This window comes from Apis cerana, linkage group LG5 (genome assembly GCF_029169275.1).
Source record: "Apis cerana isolate GH-2021 linkage group LG5, AcerK_1.0, whole genome shotgun sequence".
Taxonomy (NCBI): Eukaryota; Metazoa; Arthropoda; class Insecta; order Hymenoptera; family Apidae; genus Apis; species Apis cerana.
The window spans coordinates 12183115-12200432 of NC_083856.1; the positions used below are offsets into that span (position 1 = coordinate 12183115).

The 17318-nt window shown below is 30.1% G+C and overlaps 4 protein-coding genes and 1 long non-coding RNA gene across 16 annotated transcripts in view; 4 read left to right on the plus strand and 1 right to left on the minus strand.

Annotated features, from left to right (window-relative positions):
* Positions 1–10301, plus strand: part of LOC108003318 (phosphoinositide 3-kinase adapter protein 1) — a 32953-nt gene extending 22652 nt beyond the window's left edge. For 5 of the 8 annotated variants that reach the window (XM_062075370.1, XM_062075369.1, XM_062075366.1 and 2 more), the window contains 12 exons: positions 2432–2591; positions 3188–3575; positions 3713–4009; positions 4078–4213; positions 4522–4712; positions 5264–5336; positions 5467–5763; positions 5955–6380; positions 6479–6598; positions 6726–6820; positions 6912–7131; positions 7367–9662. In XM_062075370.1, coding sequence (XP_061931354.1) covers positions 2432–2591; positions 3188–3575; positions 3713–4009; positions 4078–4213; positions 4522–4712; positions 5264–5336; positions 5467–5763; positions 5955–6380; positions 6479–6598; positions 6726–6820; positions 6912–7131; positions 7367–7995 — 3032 coding nt within the window. In that variant the 3' untranslated portion in view covers positions 7996–9662. Of the gene's footprint in view, positions 1–2431; positions 2592–3187; positions 3576–3712; positions 4010–4077; positions 4214–4521; positions 4713–5263; positions 5337–5466; positions 5764–5954; positions 6381–6478; positions 6599–6725; positions 6821–6911; positions 7132–7366; positions 9663–9924 lie in introns of those variants that run through there. The other 3 variants (XR_009829820.1, XR_009829819.1, XM_062075368.1) reach the window with 3 other exon arrangements.
* LOC108003320 (waprin-Phi1) lies at positions 9986–12342 on the plus strand. Of its 2 annotated transcripts, none has more exons than XM_017065488.3 (4): positions 9986–10511; positions 11423–11512; positions 11585–11769; positions 11934–12342. In XM_017065488.3, the coding sequence occupies exons 2-4, from the start codon at positions 11451–11453 to the stop codon at positions 12179–12181; spliced, it is 495 nt and encodes a 164-aa protein (XP_016920977.1). In that variant the 5' UTR covers positions 9986–10511; positions 11423–11450; the 3' UTR covers positions 12182–12342. The 2 variants fall into 2 exon arrangements, with proteins under 2 accessions (XP_016920977.1, XP_028525269.1); XM_028669468.2 differs by lacking the exon at positions 9986–10511 and adding an exon at positions 10844–11162.
* Positions 12343–13741: 1399 nt separating this feature from the next.
* LOC108003286 (waprin-Thr1) lies at positions 13742–15245 on the plus strand. Of its 4 annotated transcripts, none has more exons than XM_062075372.1 (4): positions 13742–14104; positions 14297–14453; positions 14824–14994; positions 15098–15245. In XM_062075372.1, exons 2-4 carry the CDS (start codon positions 14363–14365, stop codon positions 15187–15189), a joined length of 354 nt encoding a protein of 117 aa, XP_061931356.1. In that variant the 5' UTR covers positions 13742–14104; positions 14297–14362; the 3' UTR covers positions 15190–15245. The 4 variants fall into 4 exon arrangements, with proteins under 4 accessions (XP_061931356.1, XP_028525294.1, XP_016920941.1 ...); XM_028669493.2 differs by having other exon boundaries at positions 13743–14109; XM_017065452.3 differs by having other exon boundaries at positions 13970–14109; positions 14391–14453.
* Positions 15241–16016, minus strand: LOC133666130 (uncharacterized). The gene is made up of 2 exons (XR_009829821.1): positions 15879–16016; positions 15241–15781 (listed from the first exon to the last, which is right to left on the minus strand). It is a non-coding gene; the product is annotated as an uncharacterized LOC133666130 (long non-coding RNA).
* Positions 15633–17217, plus strand: LOC108003285 (receptor-binding cancer antigen expressed on SiSo cells). The gene is made up of 4 exons (XM_017065451.3): positions 15633–15800; positions 15922–16074; positions 16169–16282; positions 16355–17217. Exons 1-4 carry the CDS (start codon positions 15633–15635, stop codon positions 16544–16546), a joined length of 627 nt encoding a protein of 208 aa, XP_016920940.1. The 3' UTR covers positions 16547–17217.
* Positions 17218–17318: the final 101 nt, after the last annotated feature.

A 17318-nucleotide genomic window follows, 5' to 3' on the forward strand; every position in this document is an offset into this window, starting at 1 on the left:
ACGGTGTCGAATCCGAGCCGAATGGTCAGTCGTCGACGATAAATCGGAGGTGCCTCGTCCTCCTCTTCAGTGTGCCGCTCGAACAACAGGGAGAGCCGGGATCCTTTCCTTTCTCTCGTCCTTTGTTCGTTCGTTCGTTGGTTATCGGAGAGAAGGGGTAAAGGGCGGTAAATAAGATAAGAATAAATAACGAAAGAAATGGCGTAGAGAAGATTGGGAAAAAATATGGCGAACACGTGCGAAACGCCCCGGTCACGGCGACGAAATCGGCCGACCTTCTTGGATTTGTCCAACGTCACCCGTGAGTCTATCTATAATTGCTCTTAATCTACTCCCACTACTCCTTTCCCACTCTTTCTTTCTTTCCTCGGCTCGAGAGAGATAAGAAGTTCATTCGTTTTTTTCAGTTTGATTAATTTCTCTCTCTCTCCAGTATTTTGGATATTTTGGATATTTCACGATTGATCGAGATACGTTTGCGTTGTTTGTGAATTTAAAGAGGGATGGGAGGGGAAATGGATCTTTGAAATATGAAGAGAACGGTTCGTTTGAATAATCGTGAAATTAATAAAAAAAGTTAGTAAAAAAAAAAAAGGAGTCGAGCAACAATCGAAGAAAAAAGATCCCATACTTAGATCTCCAAGACGGCCATATTGGCACTTGCGTTTGCTACGTGACGCGCGTGGCTTCCGTTTTCGGCATATCCGGCCTTCTACCGAATTAATAGTCGCGAACGATTAAAATCGTGGGCCGTTATTCCGTTGGTGCGCCCGAGAAAGCCCTCTCCACGTGAACAGGAAGCACGTATAACGGACATAGTTCAGAAAATATAATCATTCGATTTATTTTATAATAAAAGAAAAAATAATACGTTACAAGTTCGTTCGTTCTCAACACACCAAACAGAGTTATTCTTGTTACACAATTACGAATTTCAGAACGAATAACGATTCGAATAATTTTTAATATTGAAAATATTGGACGAGTATTAACGACGATCTTGGTTGACGTTCGTTACGTCGAACGTTTGGGATAGAAACCACGTGTTACGAACGCGGAAACGAACCCCTTTCGCTCTACGCGGCTATGGTGTTCTTCTATTCTTAACAACGCGTTTATTTGTCCGCAGTTTTCACGGGGAAACTGTGCGCATGCGCGAGGGGACGGGGGAGAAAACGAAAGTTTACCCCGTGCCCGGTTATTTTCAGATCCTTTCCACCCCACCTTTCCATTCTCCACCGTAAACTCCACCATCCTCTCTGACCCACGTTTACTATATATGAATCCATATTAATACATGTACGAATATAACGTAATACATGTACGAGAATAGGTTAAAAAAAAAAAATAATAATAAACACGCAAAAATAAAGGTGATCCGTTTCCACAAAAATAAATCGTTTCCACGAAAGATAAAAAAGAAACGAAAGTCAGGATAGTAGTATCTAGTTCAAACTCGTGCAAACGTTTTTTTCTTCATATCTCGTCCTCTAAACTTTACCATCTCTCAGTAAGTCCCCTTGAACGACAACCGATAACGGATAGAATCGTTCACGATCTAACGGAGGGATTTTTAAAAAGAAGAAAAATGTGGGCGTTTCCGGTTATTTTTTGAATACTTAAGGAAATCTCGGATCCTTCTCGGTTTGTTTCCAGCCGCTCGGTTTCTGCCAGATATCGATATCGGCCGGCACAAAAGCCCCGTTGTACGAGAAACGATCGCGGTTATGGAAAACGAACGACCCCATTATTTATACCATTGTACGCTCGATAAACTCACGAGCTACTTTTACCACATTCAGACGTCTAGATAAGACTTTCGTGGCCTAACGTTCGACCAACTACAAGCTTTCAAGGTTAAAAAAATATTGCAAAATATACGCTCGATATTCATTCGATTATATTCGACACAATAATTATTTAAATCGTGTATTCGTATATTGAAATTATTCCAATATTACAATTGAATAAGTGTAATGTTATTCATACTATTATTCCATCACGGTAATCTTTCAAGATTTTTGCGTGTTTTGCGATATATTGTTTCACAACTCGTTATCAGGCATCTTCGTGATGTCGTTTTCTCGAATAACGCGGAACAAACGCATTAGACGTAGCATTATTTCATTAGGCTCGCGTGTCTCGAGTTGCATTAAGCGAAATTGAGCGCGAGGAGGAAGAAAATTAAAGCAAGGCGCGCCTCTTCGCGTTAATGGCTCGTAGAAATTAACCCTCCTCGGTTAATTAATACCACGAAACAGCCATTGATTTATACCTACGTACATAATAACGTATAATAAAATATAATTGAATCGGTAAAAAGTATCATCCAACATGAATTGGGCTGAATTCTAATTGTTATTATAATATAATTATTTTTTTCCATTTTATAGTAAAAATTTAATACGAATTCAAACACGAATTATTACAGGTTCTCGTTCAGCAACCGGGCTATCGAAGATCGATTCGCATCCCGAAGATGACGTACTTTTTGTATCGAGCAAAGACAGCGAAATTTCAAGCTTATGGGTTAATTATCTCACCGCCTGTTTCGAGCAGATCAGTAGGCAACAGGGCCGGCCGCCTTTCAAGTAAGTTACAATTATTAGATTGTACCACATGAAGTTGTCAATTTTAAAATAAATTACAATCAACTGCTACTTGTAACTCTACTTAACCTATATTTTGCTTACAATATTTTAACGTTGTCCTTTTATATTTCCTTTGTGTAATAAATTCTTTTTTGTATTAATTTAACTGTTTTTTGAGAAGTGAACAAATTTAGAATATTATTCTTATACGAATTCAAGTTCGATTACAATGCAATTGAAACATATAAGTCGAAATATTAGGTTAGCTTTCGAAAAGGATTCTATGTAAGGATAAGAGGACCGTTCGATGATTTAAAAAATTTATATCTGGAAATGAGAATCTTGAAAGTGAGTCCCGAGATAAATCAAAATCCACATTAAACAAAAATTATAAATTAAAAGTCAAAGTGAAAGTTAATCCGCAAACAAACATCAAGAGTTAGACGATTATCTTCAATGACAATTTTCAGACATTTGGGTGCTAATAATTGCATTAGGTTAATCTTCACTTGAATCGTACTTTCACCATTCATGGAACACGTAGATTTGACCAATATCTATAATTTTTATTTTCATTCCTTTGTTCTTCTTTGTAGAGTTCGTCACGTGACTGTGGAAGAATCGATACAAGCCGGCACCGAGGAGAGGATTCGATCGGCACGTTTGCAGATCGTTGTCGTGTGTCCAATATTGTTGGAACGGATTCAAAATCGTCCGGAACACGCGACGAATCTCTCCAGACAATTGATCACCGACAAAGTGCTCGCGATGATGTTAGGTGTACACGATAACCACATCAGCGAGCTTCACAAATCGATTCTGGTCTCGTATAATCAGTGGAGGAAATTCTTCGTGAAAGACCAGGACGAGACGTTTGTTGGTGAATTATTGGGTGCAGCTATTGGAATTCTTGGTACCACGCCACCTCCTGCATTGAGAAGCGACAAAACGGCGTTTTCGGTTCATCCGAAGAAAGTGAAGTTGGTAGGTTAAATCAACGTTTTAATTTTTTCTTCTCCCTATGACGTGTGAAATATATATATACGAGGCAAATTTGTGGTTAAGTTTTCGAAGAGAGGAGGAACTGCAAGTAAAATAAAATTAATCGAGAATCCTTTCAGGGCCACAATCGGATAATAGCGTTGCTGAATGATCCCTTACGACCCGAGGATAACGTGTCGGTGATCGTGGATCGTTGCGGCGAGGCGATCGACATCGCCCACGTGAAACGAAGGAATCCCTACGCCTTGCAATTCTCCATTCCTGACAGATGTTTGGAAGTGTCGATGCTGGTCGGTGTTCGTATATCGAAGAACGGTTGTCCGTTGGGTGTGAGACAGGTGAAGTGCGAGAGCAGGCTCAGGGAACTCGATCAGATCCTCAGGGCTCACGACAATCCCTTAGAATTTATGTGTCAGGTAATAATTCGGATAAGCGATAATTCAATTTATTGAGAATTCTTCATAATTTGCTATTTTATTCGCAGACATTTGGCTTCAATCCTGGTGACAGGGAACAATTGGATAATTGGATGGTCCACGCGTTTCAACGAAACGTTCCACCGCATTTTAACCTCCTATCCACGCCCAGTGGAGTGGTCTCTGCTCAAAAAGTCCACTCGAGTGAGTCCCCTAGTTCTAGTTTGAATTGTTCTTCTCAACTGAGAAAAATATACGTATAGTCTGGATTTAAATTTATTCAAATTATTTATTTTACGCTTCCTGGATTAAATAGAAAGACTGGTTGGTAAGAATATAAGATATAATAAGTTTTATTATCAGAGTAATTTGATTCAATCAATTCAATATTTCAATATTTCAATCAAAACTATATTCAAATCAATGATATTTCATTTGAGATTGAAATTTTGAAAAGAAAAATTTGTTGGAATTTTTTCAAATTGAGATTTAATAATCCTTGATCAATTTAGGTCCCGAAGAAAATCCGACGTTGCTACATTTCGCCGCCCGTTTCGGTCTGGAACGATTAGCTTGGCAACTATTGGAATGTCCAGGCGGTGACATAGCATGCGATCTGAGGAACGTGTCGGAACTCACTCCTGCGGATCTTGCGGAGCAGGCGGGACACGCGAGACTTGCGCATCAGCTTCGTGGCTACATGGTACAAAAACATCGCCTTTAAACGACGTCACAGTTAGTCCAATGAAACCGGTACTTCCGCGATATTTCTCTATTCCTAATTGCAACTGTCGCTTGGATATCAATATCTAGCTTCTCTTTTCCTTTGATCACTCGTGTACCTTCAATCAGATCTTCTATTGAAAAACGTAATCAGTTAGAATTCGTTGGAATTTGTGAAAAAAATCGATTCATCGATTAATTGTAATCTATCACATCCACTTAAGATCAGTTAAGATTTTTAAAGATTTCAAGATTCAAGATTCAGTTTCCATGTTCAATTAAAATTTTAATACAGGATGAAAGATATACAATGCATGCGATTAAAACATTCTTGTAAATTCATGTCATGTTGTATAAAATATGTAAAAATCCTTATAAAAATCCGCAATGTACTAATGAGCATTCCAATCGATTTAATAATTTTTTTCTTTTTTTTTTTTTTATTAATTTATTTCGGTGAATTAACTGGTATTTTGTCTTTGAATTGCATGTTTCGGGCTTCCCCTTGAATCCTCGTGCGCGCTGCCGCAGCAAATGAACGAGTTCACTAACATGTACAGCTACTTGAAAGTGATCAGCGAGACCACGACGGATCAAGCGGCAAGTGAGTGTCCCTTCTTTGCTTAGATTTATTTTATATATATATTTTTTAATGAAAATTGGGAAAAATCTGAAAAAAGAACTTGAATTATTAATCTCAATTGCTCGATAATAAAACTGGGAATATTTTCTAGGTACGGAACCATCAACGACTAACACAACAAACGAAACCAATAACGACAAGGAAGATTATTGTCGTCCACGACCTTTGAGCGAAGCTTATTCGGTACCACCGGCCGCAAGACCAATAACGTCCATAATCTTGCCAGGTCAATTACCAGTAACCACTACTAATCCCATTGAGGCGAATTACTCGATCGTACCAGCACCAACTCCAGTCATCGTCAACCCATCAACACCGACATCGACGTCAACCATTACGAACGGCCTTGAACTTTCTCTTCAAGGTTACATGAAAATGCATCCAGCTGGTATAAAATCAATTATATTACTCTTATATATAGATACATGTAAAAATTAAAAGATAAGAAAACTCTTGGAATTTTTTGAATATTTAAATCTTAACATCTAGTGTACAATTTTAATAAATATTTAAATTTCATAACTTTTCAATTTTCAAATACGTTTAAAAGTTTAAAAGTTCAAATTCCCATCGTTCAAGGTCCCAAAACACCAACATCGAATATACCAAACCAGCAACCGTCCCGAACAGGGACGCCTACGCAGAATCGTTCAGATTCTCATCCCGTGGCTGCTCGAGAGGAAAACAGTCAATCTTCCTGCTCTTATGGAAGAACGACTTCCAATTGCAGCAGCGTGAAATCGAGGGAGCCGTCCGGACCTCAGGACGAGTTATTAGAGATCATAAACGACTTCAAGAATAACGTGTTCACGATAACAGAAGTGGAGAGATTGGTCGAGAATTGGAGGAATCGTAACGACGTTCAACAAAGCTTCAAAGACAAACAGAGGCAGCTCACTGCAATGAGAGAAGAGTATGAAAGGATACAGAAAAGAATGAAAGAAGAGATGAAGGCTCCAACGCCTTTTGATAGAATTAGGAAATTCTTTTCTAAAGGAAAGAAAGGTTCGTTCGAAGCGTATAATGTTACACGGATAATCAATATTCGTAACTTCCTTAATATTGGTGCAAACGCTTTATTTTTACTTTCCAATTTTATTTAGATTCGAAAGATTCTTCGAATGGAAGTGACGATTCTTCTTCGACCGGCAAAACAGAGAATGTTAATGGCGCACTGGCTGATCGTAGACCAGTTAGTAGTTTGAGTCTGCGTAGCGTTTCAAGTATGTATTTTAATAATGATAATCATTTATGTTAAAAGATAAAACGTTAAAAAGAAATTTCTTAAAAACATATTATTTATTTTTTTTTTTTTTTGAAAAGAATTACAGTTAATTTCTATTTTCTTAGGCTCCTCTTCATCTGGTAGAATGAGTACTGCTAGCGGATGTAGCGGAACTAGTTTAGGCGATAGTGGAACTCATTCTGATACCGAGGATCGTCGGGTTGGTATTTTTGAAATAATTGTAATTAGAAAATAAATAAAAATATTTTAATTAAACTTGACATTTTTCTATAAATGAAAAATTATTCCAGTTACAAAATGTCAGAGAGGACAAACCGGGTGTGATGTCGTACGAAATACCACCAACTCCGAAACCATTCACTGGAAGATATTCACCGGCGCTTAGATATTCTCCCTCTCCTCGTTCCTCGACTGGAAACGATCTTGATCTGAGACCATCGCAGACGCCATCAAGGACCGAGGATACTGAATATTACATCGCCTTTCCACCTTCGGGATTACCCATCCATTGTAAGCTACTAAAACTAAATTTACTTAAATCGAATAATGACGTTCACAACAATCTTTAATAAAATTTATTATAATTTTGTTTTTAACTTAAAATCTAAGAAATAATAATTATCATAAATAAATAATTTAAATAAATACTAATACAATGATAAGGCAAAAATACAATTTTAATTTTGAATAATCTGAAATTAATATCTGAATAAAAATTCTAATTATTTTCAATAATTATAAATAGCTTTCAAGACAGAGACTTCTCTGAAGGAACCAAAAACACCAAACTCCCCCTGTGATCATCCCAAGTACCTGGATATGATACAAAATTCATCTCCAGCAACAACTGATATCTTAGAATCAGACGCATCTTCTAGACATCCTGGTAACAGTTATGCAAACATAGATCCTACTACGTTGAACTCCGCGCCAGTGCCGCCAGCTGGCATTCCTACAAATTACGTGAACGTGAGACCCGCCTGCGTCACTTCGTTTCAAGAAACTGTCCAAGGTCACCAGATTGAACAGAGACACTTGCTCGAATCAAGTCACGTGTGCGAAACTTCAAAAAACTCGTTCAAGGTCGAGACATCCAATAATGGGCAAGGTCAAGATCATATCACGAATGAAATCCAAAGTAAAAATAATCAAGGTCATGTTGCGAATGAAGTCGAAAGTAAAAGCAACGAGGAATACGTGGAAACAAATTTGATGAATAATTCGGAGGACGTGGATGTGCCGGATATCGGTAAACTACCGGAATATATGAATGTCGATGTTCCTCAGGATCACAAAGCCGATGTAACGAACATGCCTGCACCTCCCGTTCCACCAAGAGGTAAAATTGCTTTTTTTCTTTTTACGTCGATATGAATATTTGTTATCGTATTAGAAAAAATTAGGGAAAAATATAGCGTTGAATAATGAAATTTGTTCGAAGTGTAACTAAATTATAAAAATTCCTGACTTATTCATCGTATATCGAGAAAAAATTTTATAAATTACTCTTTAAGGAAAATTATATTCAACGAGTAAAAAAGTTCATTGAAATCTATTCCACGAACATGTTGCAGATTAATCATTGCTTGTTCCCCCTTTCACTTGGGGAATTACGAAGGTTGATTGCTTGAACGAACTTTCATCATCGTTGGTTACTTCGAACATTATATACATAAAATTCATTTTTCTTTTATAATTGATTCGTAATGCTTTTTTTTTCATCTTTCTGTTACAGTCATCGCTAAAAAATAAAAGAAAAAAAGAATACTACAAACGAAAGCATTATTGCTTTTTATTCCCGGAAAATCTTAACAAATGGATCGACTGAAGTGCTCTCGACAATTGTTTTTATTGGAACATAACTTCAAATACTAAAGTGTGTCCTTCGTAATCGTTAGTATTAGTAATGTATTTAAATGTAAATTGTTCGTTTCAAGATGATTCGTATTGGGAAGAATCTGTAAAATGTCTTAAATCTATATTCGAAACACGGCACGTATATTTTTTTTTCTTTTTTTTCAATACTCGGTAAAGCATGATTTCATCTGTAGATTATTTTATGTTATTTGTGTTAACATACGTCTATTATTCGTTATTATTTTTAAACTGCCTCGAATGCATTGCGAGAATGAAATCGATGCATAAATTAATTATTGATTTATTGTTGTTATTAATATCTAATAATCATTATTCATAATAACAAAAATATCTCTAAAAGCATCAAGAGATTTTATATATTTTAATTATTAAATAAGTTGAAGTTATTATTAATAATAATAAATTTATTAATAAAAATTAGTTATAAAAATTAGTAATAATACAAATTTTTAAAGATTTCAAATAATCAAGATTATTTTATTTGATATCTTTGAAAATTTTTAATTTTTAATTACATTCAAAGAATTATTTTATTTATCTTTAGGAAATTTAGAGAAAGAGTTGATTAATTAAGCATTCGAGGCTTTCTAATTATGCCATTAAGTTGTATATTAATTGCTCGGATCTCGATCCAAAAAGGAATACAATGCTAGCGAGCGCCAAATCAAATTTTCGTCATTTGGCAGGAAGCCAAGACCACAATTTGTATATACTGTCTTCTACTTTATGATATATTATTTCTATAATCCATTATCTATATATATATATATCCTTATTATTAAATTAGATCAATTTAAACGTTATATATATATATATATAATTGTTAAAAAAAAGTGTTTGAACGATTCCAAAAGACTGTATATCGAAACGTGGCATTGCGTCATTTTATCATCGATCATTCAATTCGTATATATCATTATATCAATCATTCTCTAATACAAACGATATTCTGTATATATAAGCATTGAATTCTTTTTTCTATAATTTTATACATAGAGCAACGAATGAAATGTGTTTCAAGTACCAAGAATGCATTTATCGTTTTAATTGTAATGTCGTAATTATGTTATAATAATTTTGTTGCAAAATCATTTTTGTTTTTTCTACTGAATCTACTACCTTTTTATATTTATGTCTACGTCAATAAAAATGAAAATAACAAATTGTGACAAATTATTTCAATTGACTCTTCATGTCAATATAATGATAGCCAATAAACTATGATGATACTCAATTATCATGAATTGAACAGAATTTTATAATATGATATAATTATGAAATGATTAATATTCAATTATTATAAATTGAATATAATTTTATAATATGATATAAAATGAGTATAAAATTGATTGATATTATCGATTAGATTGTAATTTTTATCAAGCAATATACTAAAAAAAAAAAAAAACGTTATTCTGTTTCCAGAAAAATCGGTTATCCTCGAAAATCACGCGCTTAAAATGGATTATGTAATTCGACGGATCCGTTTATGCAAATTTTACAAATAACGGATGGAAAAAAATGTGAAAGTAATTATTTCACATAATCTATTATTCAAAAATAAATATCATACATTTTTAATACAACTTTTATAATATTGCCGTTTTAATCGAAACATTTAGATTATATAAATATATAATATAATATAATAAATTGAATAATAATTCCTTAATCAAATTATAAGTACGAATAAACATTTATAAATATTCAAAAATTATTTTTCAAAAATGTAAAATTGACAACTTGTTATTGATACATGTATTTTTTGCAAATAATATATTTAATATATGTTGAAGTATAAATGATGTCATATTCGTGTACATAATGGCAAACGCATTTCTGAATAAAACATGCAATTGAAAGTGTGCTCGACAGTATCGAATAACCTGTCGTGCTATCAACATCATAGGAATAACTAAGCGTGTTTAAATTTTCAAAAAGTGTTCAACGTTTGTGGCGAACGACATACGTTTCTTTCCTTACAATATACAATTATCTTTGGTATCATAAAGGTATTTCCTCGCTTAAAAAGATAGTTTTTTGGATAAACATATAAATATATTGAAATTCAAAAAGAATAAAATAAACATAAACTTAAATTTTTTGAAATCGTTTAAACAGTAAATCATATTTGAGCGCAATATTAATATTTAATTCTTTTTATTGACAATTACGAATTTTCATCATATTTATTATTTGATCAAAAAACAAGAATAGTAAACTTAATAAAATATGAAATTAATCATTTATTTTATCATAATTCATCATAATTTATTTCACAAAAAATTAAAAAATTTGCAAATCGTTTTTTATTAAATATAAAATTTAATATGAAAAGCGACTATAAATTTATATTAAAAAATTCTGTTTCTCAATGAATAAAATCAGGAAATCATCCAGACTACAGGCATTCGTTCATTCTTTATCCCTAAAGCTCATAGAAAGCGTTATCTTTCTTCCGTTCGATTTAGATTTCTTGTTAATTGAATTTGTCCGGTTAATTATCGCTGCGGTTCGACATCCGAAATAGAAGCAACGATTCTCAATTTCCCTTACAAAATTACCACATGCTCCGCACATTTATCATTAAGTAAGAATCAATCTTATATAGTAGAAAAATTGTTCTCCCTCCGACAAAGCGGAAGTCGTGATCACTTCTTTAAGTAAGAATAAAGTAACATTTTCACAATTTTATTTCACAATTTTATTTATTCTGAAAAATAATAATACATAATAATTTATATATTTTCGTGAACTATTAGAGAATCTGTAGCAACGATTATCATTATCAAAAAATAGATGTGATGAAGATGTTTTTGAAAGCATGATAGTGAAAATTTTATAAAAAAGTTTAATAAAATTTTAAAAATAAAATATAATTTAAAATATTTACAATGCTATTTTTTTGTAATTTTGTTTTTAGTAATTTTATGCAAGGAAAACATTGAACAATGAAGCTTTTAATAATTTTCACATTGATGTTATACTTCACCATTACATATGGTCAATTCAGGTTTGTTCCTATTTTGTTTAATTAATTAATTAATTATAATGATTTCTCTATACAATTTATATATTTTCATAGAGATGAATACAGATATGAACCATTTGTTGAGAAACCAGGTTCCTGTCCACCACCATTGCCAGTGTATATTTGTAGTCAATCTTGTTTTTCTGATTCACATTGCTTAGGAATTGGCAAATGTTGTCCTACTAATTGTGGAGGCTTTGTTTGCACAAAACCTGTGACTATGAGGAAAACTTCTAAAGGTATAATAAAATAACATTTGTTTTTTATCAATAACAAAATTTCTGTATCAATAATAATAATATAGATATATATATATAACTATAGCAATTTTTAAAATAATAATTTAACAATTTTAAAAAATTAATGATCTTTAGTTTAAATTTGATTTAATATATGTATTTAGAAAAACCAGGTTCCTGCCCAGCAATACCTAAAGGAAGATGGATATGTTCATCAACTTGTAGTGTTGATAGTGATTGCAGAGGAACAATGAAATGTTGTAAGAATCGTTGTGGAGCCATGGCTTGTCAAAAGCCAGATATTCAAGAATCTATAGACATCCCACTGTCAGAAGATTCTTATGATATTTCCAGAAATGTCAATCCCAGAGTCAATCCAAATAATTATCCTTATTATTTTTATAATAATTAGTAAAAATAATTGCAAATCATGCTAAAGCATTAATATGAAAATATAATTTTTATTTACTATTATATTAATAAAATATTCTGTGCCATATTTCTATTATACCAAAAATAAATAATTGTAATATATTTATATCATTTAATAATAAATTTATATTTTCATGTTAATTAACAAAATTTTAAATTTATTTAATGGTATAATAATATTTAATACTATTTAAAATATTTAAATTGTTTAATTAAAAACAAATTTCATTTTTTCTGTATATTATTATATTCTTATATTTAAAAACTAGATGCAATGCCTTTTATTTTTTTTAATCTTTGAAATAATTTTACGAAAATATATAATATATCAAAATATTATATTGTATAATCGTCATGCTAAAAATATGATGTAAAATATTTTTTACATTAAAAATTAAGAAAAAAATAGCTTTAAAAGAGAAAGAAATGTGTTCAATTGACATTCTATACTTATCTATAGTCATACCAAAAGCAAATATAAACAACAAAGATCAAATAGCAGAAGAAGGATAGAAATAACATAAAAATATTAATATCAGCGCCATCTTTAGAATGCTGCAATAAGGATAGAAAATAATAAGAGAGAGATAGAGATAGAATAAGAATTAATCATTAGCGCTATCTTTTATGCATATTAAAAATATTTTTGAAGTATTAAAAGATGACGTTACTCTTTAATTCTTACATTATTTTATCTTATTTTTTAAGTTTATTTTTGATATTTAAGATGGCATTATTAATTAATTCTTATATTATCTCTATTTTTGTCTATTTTCTTTTTTTTATGTTTCATTTGAGGCACTCTAGAGATGACACTAATTTCAATATTTTTATCCTATTTTTATTTTTCTCCCACTATTCATTTTCTTCGTCTATATTACTATTCTATTCTATAAGACATTTTTAGATTTTATAAAATTTATGCGCTTAACAAATAATATACCCTCGATATTTGATTAATTTTATTAATTTGTTTTGCCTGTTGATTAAAAATCTTAATAGAATCTATATGTAATAGTACAAAAATTTACAAATACAATCCAATATATATTATTTGAGAATATAAATATGAATATGAATAATGGACGTATCAGAAAATTATTTTCAAAATTTATGTTAAGTTAAATGTTAAAACATATAAGTATGTTTTAACATACTTACAATTTATTTTAATAGAATCTTAAAGAGATAAACAATGAAATGAAGATTAAATGAAATTAAATTTATGCATATTCAATAAAAAATAAAAAAATAATTAAGATATTTTTTACATTAAACGAATAAAAAGCTTTTAATATTAGAAAAAATAAAAAAGAATGTTTTATTTAATCTACAATGAATAATGAAAATACTTATTATTTCTAAAATTAGTCGTGAACTACGTACAATTTTCATAGCACTTATTGATTAATTCCATTGACAAGAATTTTCATAAAAATAATTTGCGTCAATCAAAGAACGGACATTTGCATGAGTCATTCAAATTTACTTACACAATTGAGATACCAAACTGCTTTATTCATCGAACTGTTGAATCATAATACAAATATAACAATAGCGAAAATAAAAATTTACAAAAAATTCATAATTTGAATAATAATTCATAATTCATAAATTGAAATCGGGGAATATTGAGAAATAGAATCAATTAAATGTAACTAACTTATACAAGTACATAGTTTCATGACTATTTTCCTTTTGCTGACCGCAAAGTAGAGGTGGTAAACGATAAAGGTAATAACATAGAGATTGACAAGCAGATAAAGAAGGAAAGAAAATATTAAAGATTTAAAAGGCTAAACTCTTATCTTACATCAGTTAGACGTGTTTCATCTTCGAACTGGATCTTATTCAGAGGAAGAACAATATATATTGTGAAACAGGATCTTGAATAAACAAAAATGTATAGTATGTGTTTTGTGTAAGTTTCTATATATATTTTTGTATGTACAATATTTTGATACATGTATATTTAGTGTAAAAAACATTATAAGATAAAAAGATAAGAAAATGAACAATTTTTTATTCCTGAAAATTGAAAAAAAATATATTTTTGAAATGTAAAAAAAATTAATTTATCATTATATAATTTTAGATGAAAATATAATCTACTTTTTATTTATATTGAGATTATTCAATATAATCACTAATAATTTGATATATGGATAATGAACTTTATTTTGTCATAGAAAAAGGAACAATTCTCGTGTTAGCATGTTTATTAATTGCCACAGCAGTCTGTCAACTATCTTGTAAGTTAATTAATGATATGAATATGTACTTTTAAATAAGTTGTTTTGAGTATGAAATAGTATAAAAATATATCATTAAAATTATATAATAATATCAGATATAAGATATAATACCAAATATTATTTATAATATTAAAAATTCATTCTTGCTCAACACTTGTTTTCTTATATTTTGTTATAATGAAATTTATTTCTATATTTAATATTTATTATAAATATTAATACGAAGTCTTAAACAATAATTAATAAAAATTTTAATTAAGCCATAGTAAAATTTTATATATTATTAAATATTTATATGAATTTATATTTTCAAAAAATAGAACAAAAATTAAAATTTGTTCTTTTCTTATAACTTTCTATCTTTCAGATAAAGAGGGTCATTGTCCATTAAGAAATAGTGTTTCAAAATGCACTCCTAGATGTGTTTCCGATTACCAATGTTTTTTTAATGAAAAATGTTGTCCAAATAAATGTGGAAGTGAATCTTGTGTTCAAGCAAGTCCTATTAATACTGGCAATGGATATAAAGGATCGAATGGTAAAAAAGATACATTTTTTTCAATATATCTTTTTGATATATCTTTTTAAAATTCTTTTTCTACGATATTTTTTTAAAATATATCATAAAATTTATTTTTCAGATGATGTTTATTGCGCTGGAATAAAATGTGGTCCATATGAAAAATGTCAATTTGATCGTAAAACAAAACGAGAGAAATGTGTTCGTACATAAATGATTTTTTTAAATGTAATAATATTTTTTTTATGAAATAAATAATTTCTATTTTATTTTAATTAATTTATTTCGTACATAAATTTATTTCTCAATAATAGAGAAATTTCAAATTCAAATTGCGATTAAAAGCAATCAAATCAAATTGTGACCAATAGCGATAGAAACCTGTTGAAATAAGTCGACAATCGACATACAGATTTTAATCGATATTTTTCGATAACCTTTTTATTATTTCATAAGTGCATGCCGAACGAAGTACTACTTGCTTGTTATTAATATTTATAAAACAAGTATAAAATAACAAGATAATTACATCGTTCTAAAAATTTTTCAATAAAATGGCATTTGATCAATCTTAAATTGTCACAATATATAAAATCATTTCTTATACATTTTCCTAACATTATACAAAAAAGGTTAGGTTTTATGCCGATATTACAATGGCAATAGAATTTTTAGTAAATCGATTGAAAGCACTCGTCGTATTTCTTTTGGGAGTATTTCGGCGAGCAATGTGCTGTTTTCGACGTCGAAGAAGATCATCCTGTGATTCTATTCCCTTATCTGCTATTGGCGTAGTACCGAACACCTTAAACACAACACAACCAGTGAGTTTCAAGTATTACGTCCATCTTTTCAATTCGATATTTTGCAACGATCTAAAGATTATGTAAATCCCTTTGTACCATTGACTCCGATAATAGTAATTACTGAAGATGCTTGCTCAAGGAATTAGAGCACTGGGATCAATGGGAGGAAAATCCTGTCGTGATCGTGTCAGATAGGCCAGTTGACACAATACAAGCAAAGATTGAACAATATAGACAGCAAGCATCTAAACCACCAGAATCTACAGAAGAACAACAACCAGATTTTTTTGAAGTAGGTTTTTTTTATTTCTATTATATTCTAATAATAAATAAATAAATATATATATACATATATATATACTTAATCAGTTTTTCTAATTTTGCAGAATATGACACCAAAGATCACTGCACAGACAAAAATTTTAATTAAAGATAAAAGTTTAGAGAATACATCCTGGAATTCAACAAAATTTGCTGTGATCAATGATCCTATACCATCTGTAATTACATATTTCTTACAATATTTAATTTTTAATGATATAAAACTAATTAATGGAACTATATTTATACAGAATGAATTAGGAGAATGGGAAGACAATGCTGTTGGCTGGGAGGAAGAAACAACAAAAGAATTTGGAGATCCCACAAAAACATTGAGGGAACAAAAACGAAGAGAAAGAGAACAACGACTATTTGAACAGCAACAAAAGAGAATCGAACGCAGTTCAAGACCACAACCATTAGGAGCAAAATTAAACTCTTGATGAGAAGGAAGAATAGTTGCAAAAATTTGTATTGAAAATGATAATTTTTCTTTTAATGATGTTCATGCACAAATATTCTTTTCTCTATAGCATGGAACGTCGATTAAAAATAAGAAAAATCAAAGATTATTTATATATTACAAATTATTATTTTATATTTTTTAAAATTAGCCAAATTTCATTCTATATGGGAAAGCATATCGCGAAGATATTTTGTTTCAAACATACAAATTTATATTTTATAAGTTTATAGTGAAATTAATTTCTTATTTTCAAATTATTTAATTAAATTACTAAATGGTATTTAATACATTAAAAAATATTGAATGGAAACCAAAAGAATTTATTTGCATAATATGTATGCAAAAATAATGAACTAATTTCCATTGAAAAGAATGATAATATTGTTGTTTTTATTGTTGAAATTATTTTATTGTTAAAATATTTCTAATAGCTAAAGACATTCCATGTAAATAACCTTTTAATATCATATAAAAGCTGATTTTTTACAATCAAATCTGACTATTTTTTAAAGGCTGATCATAAAATCTTATAACTAATTTCTATAAATATTATTTTATCTATATGATTAATTTCTTAATCATACTGATGTAATGTCCAAAACATGTCCATTGAATTTGTAGTGAATCAAAATAAATCATATTATTAAACATTGTGTAATTAAAATATTTTATAAAAACCTTGAAAAGAAATAAATTAACATGTTATAAAAAATTGTAAATATTCATAAATGTTAAAAATCGCTTTGTTT

Coding starts and splice junctions, on each gene's coding strand:
- LOC108003286 (XM_062075372.1), top strand. CDS start 14,363: ATGGATAATGAACTTTATTTTGTCATAGAAAAAGGAACAATTCTCGTG. Junction 14,454..14,823: donor AGCAGTCTGTCAACTATCTT/GTAAGTTAATTA, acceptor TCTATCTTTCAG/ATAAAGAGGGTCATTGTCCA. Junction 14,995..15,097: donor TGGATATAAAGGATCGAATG/GTAAAAAAGATA, acceptor TTTATTTTTCAG/ATGATGTTTATTGCGCTGGA.
- LOC108003320 (XM_017065488.3), top strand. CDS start 11,451: ATGAAGCTTTTAATAATTTTCACATTGATGTTATACTTCACCATTACA. Junction 11,513..11,584: donor ATTACATATGGTCAATTCAG/GTTTGTTCCTAT, acceptor ATATTTTCATAG/AGATGAATACAGATATGAAC. Junction 11,770..11,933: donor TATGAGGAAAACTTCTAAAG/GTATAATAAAAT, acceptor ATATGTATTTAG/AAAAACCAGGTTCCTGCCCA.
- LOC108003285 (XM_017065451.3), top strand. CDS start 15,633: ATGGCAATAGAATTTTTAGTAAATCGATTGAAAGCACTCGTCGTATTT. Junction 15,801..15,921: donor CCTTAAACACAACACAACCA/GTGAGTTTCAAG, acceptor TGCTTGCTCAAG/GAATTAGAGCACTGGGATCA. Junction 16,075..16,168: donor AACAACCAGATTTTTTTGAA/GTAGGTTTTTTT, acceptor CTAATTTTGCAG/AATATGACACCAAAGATCAC.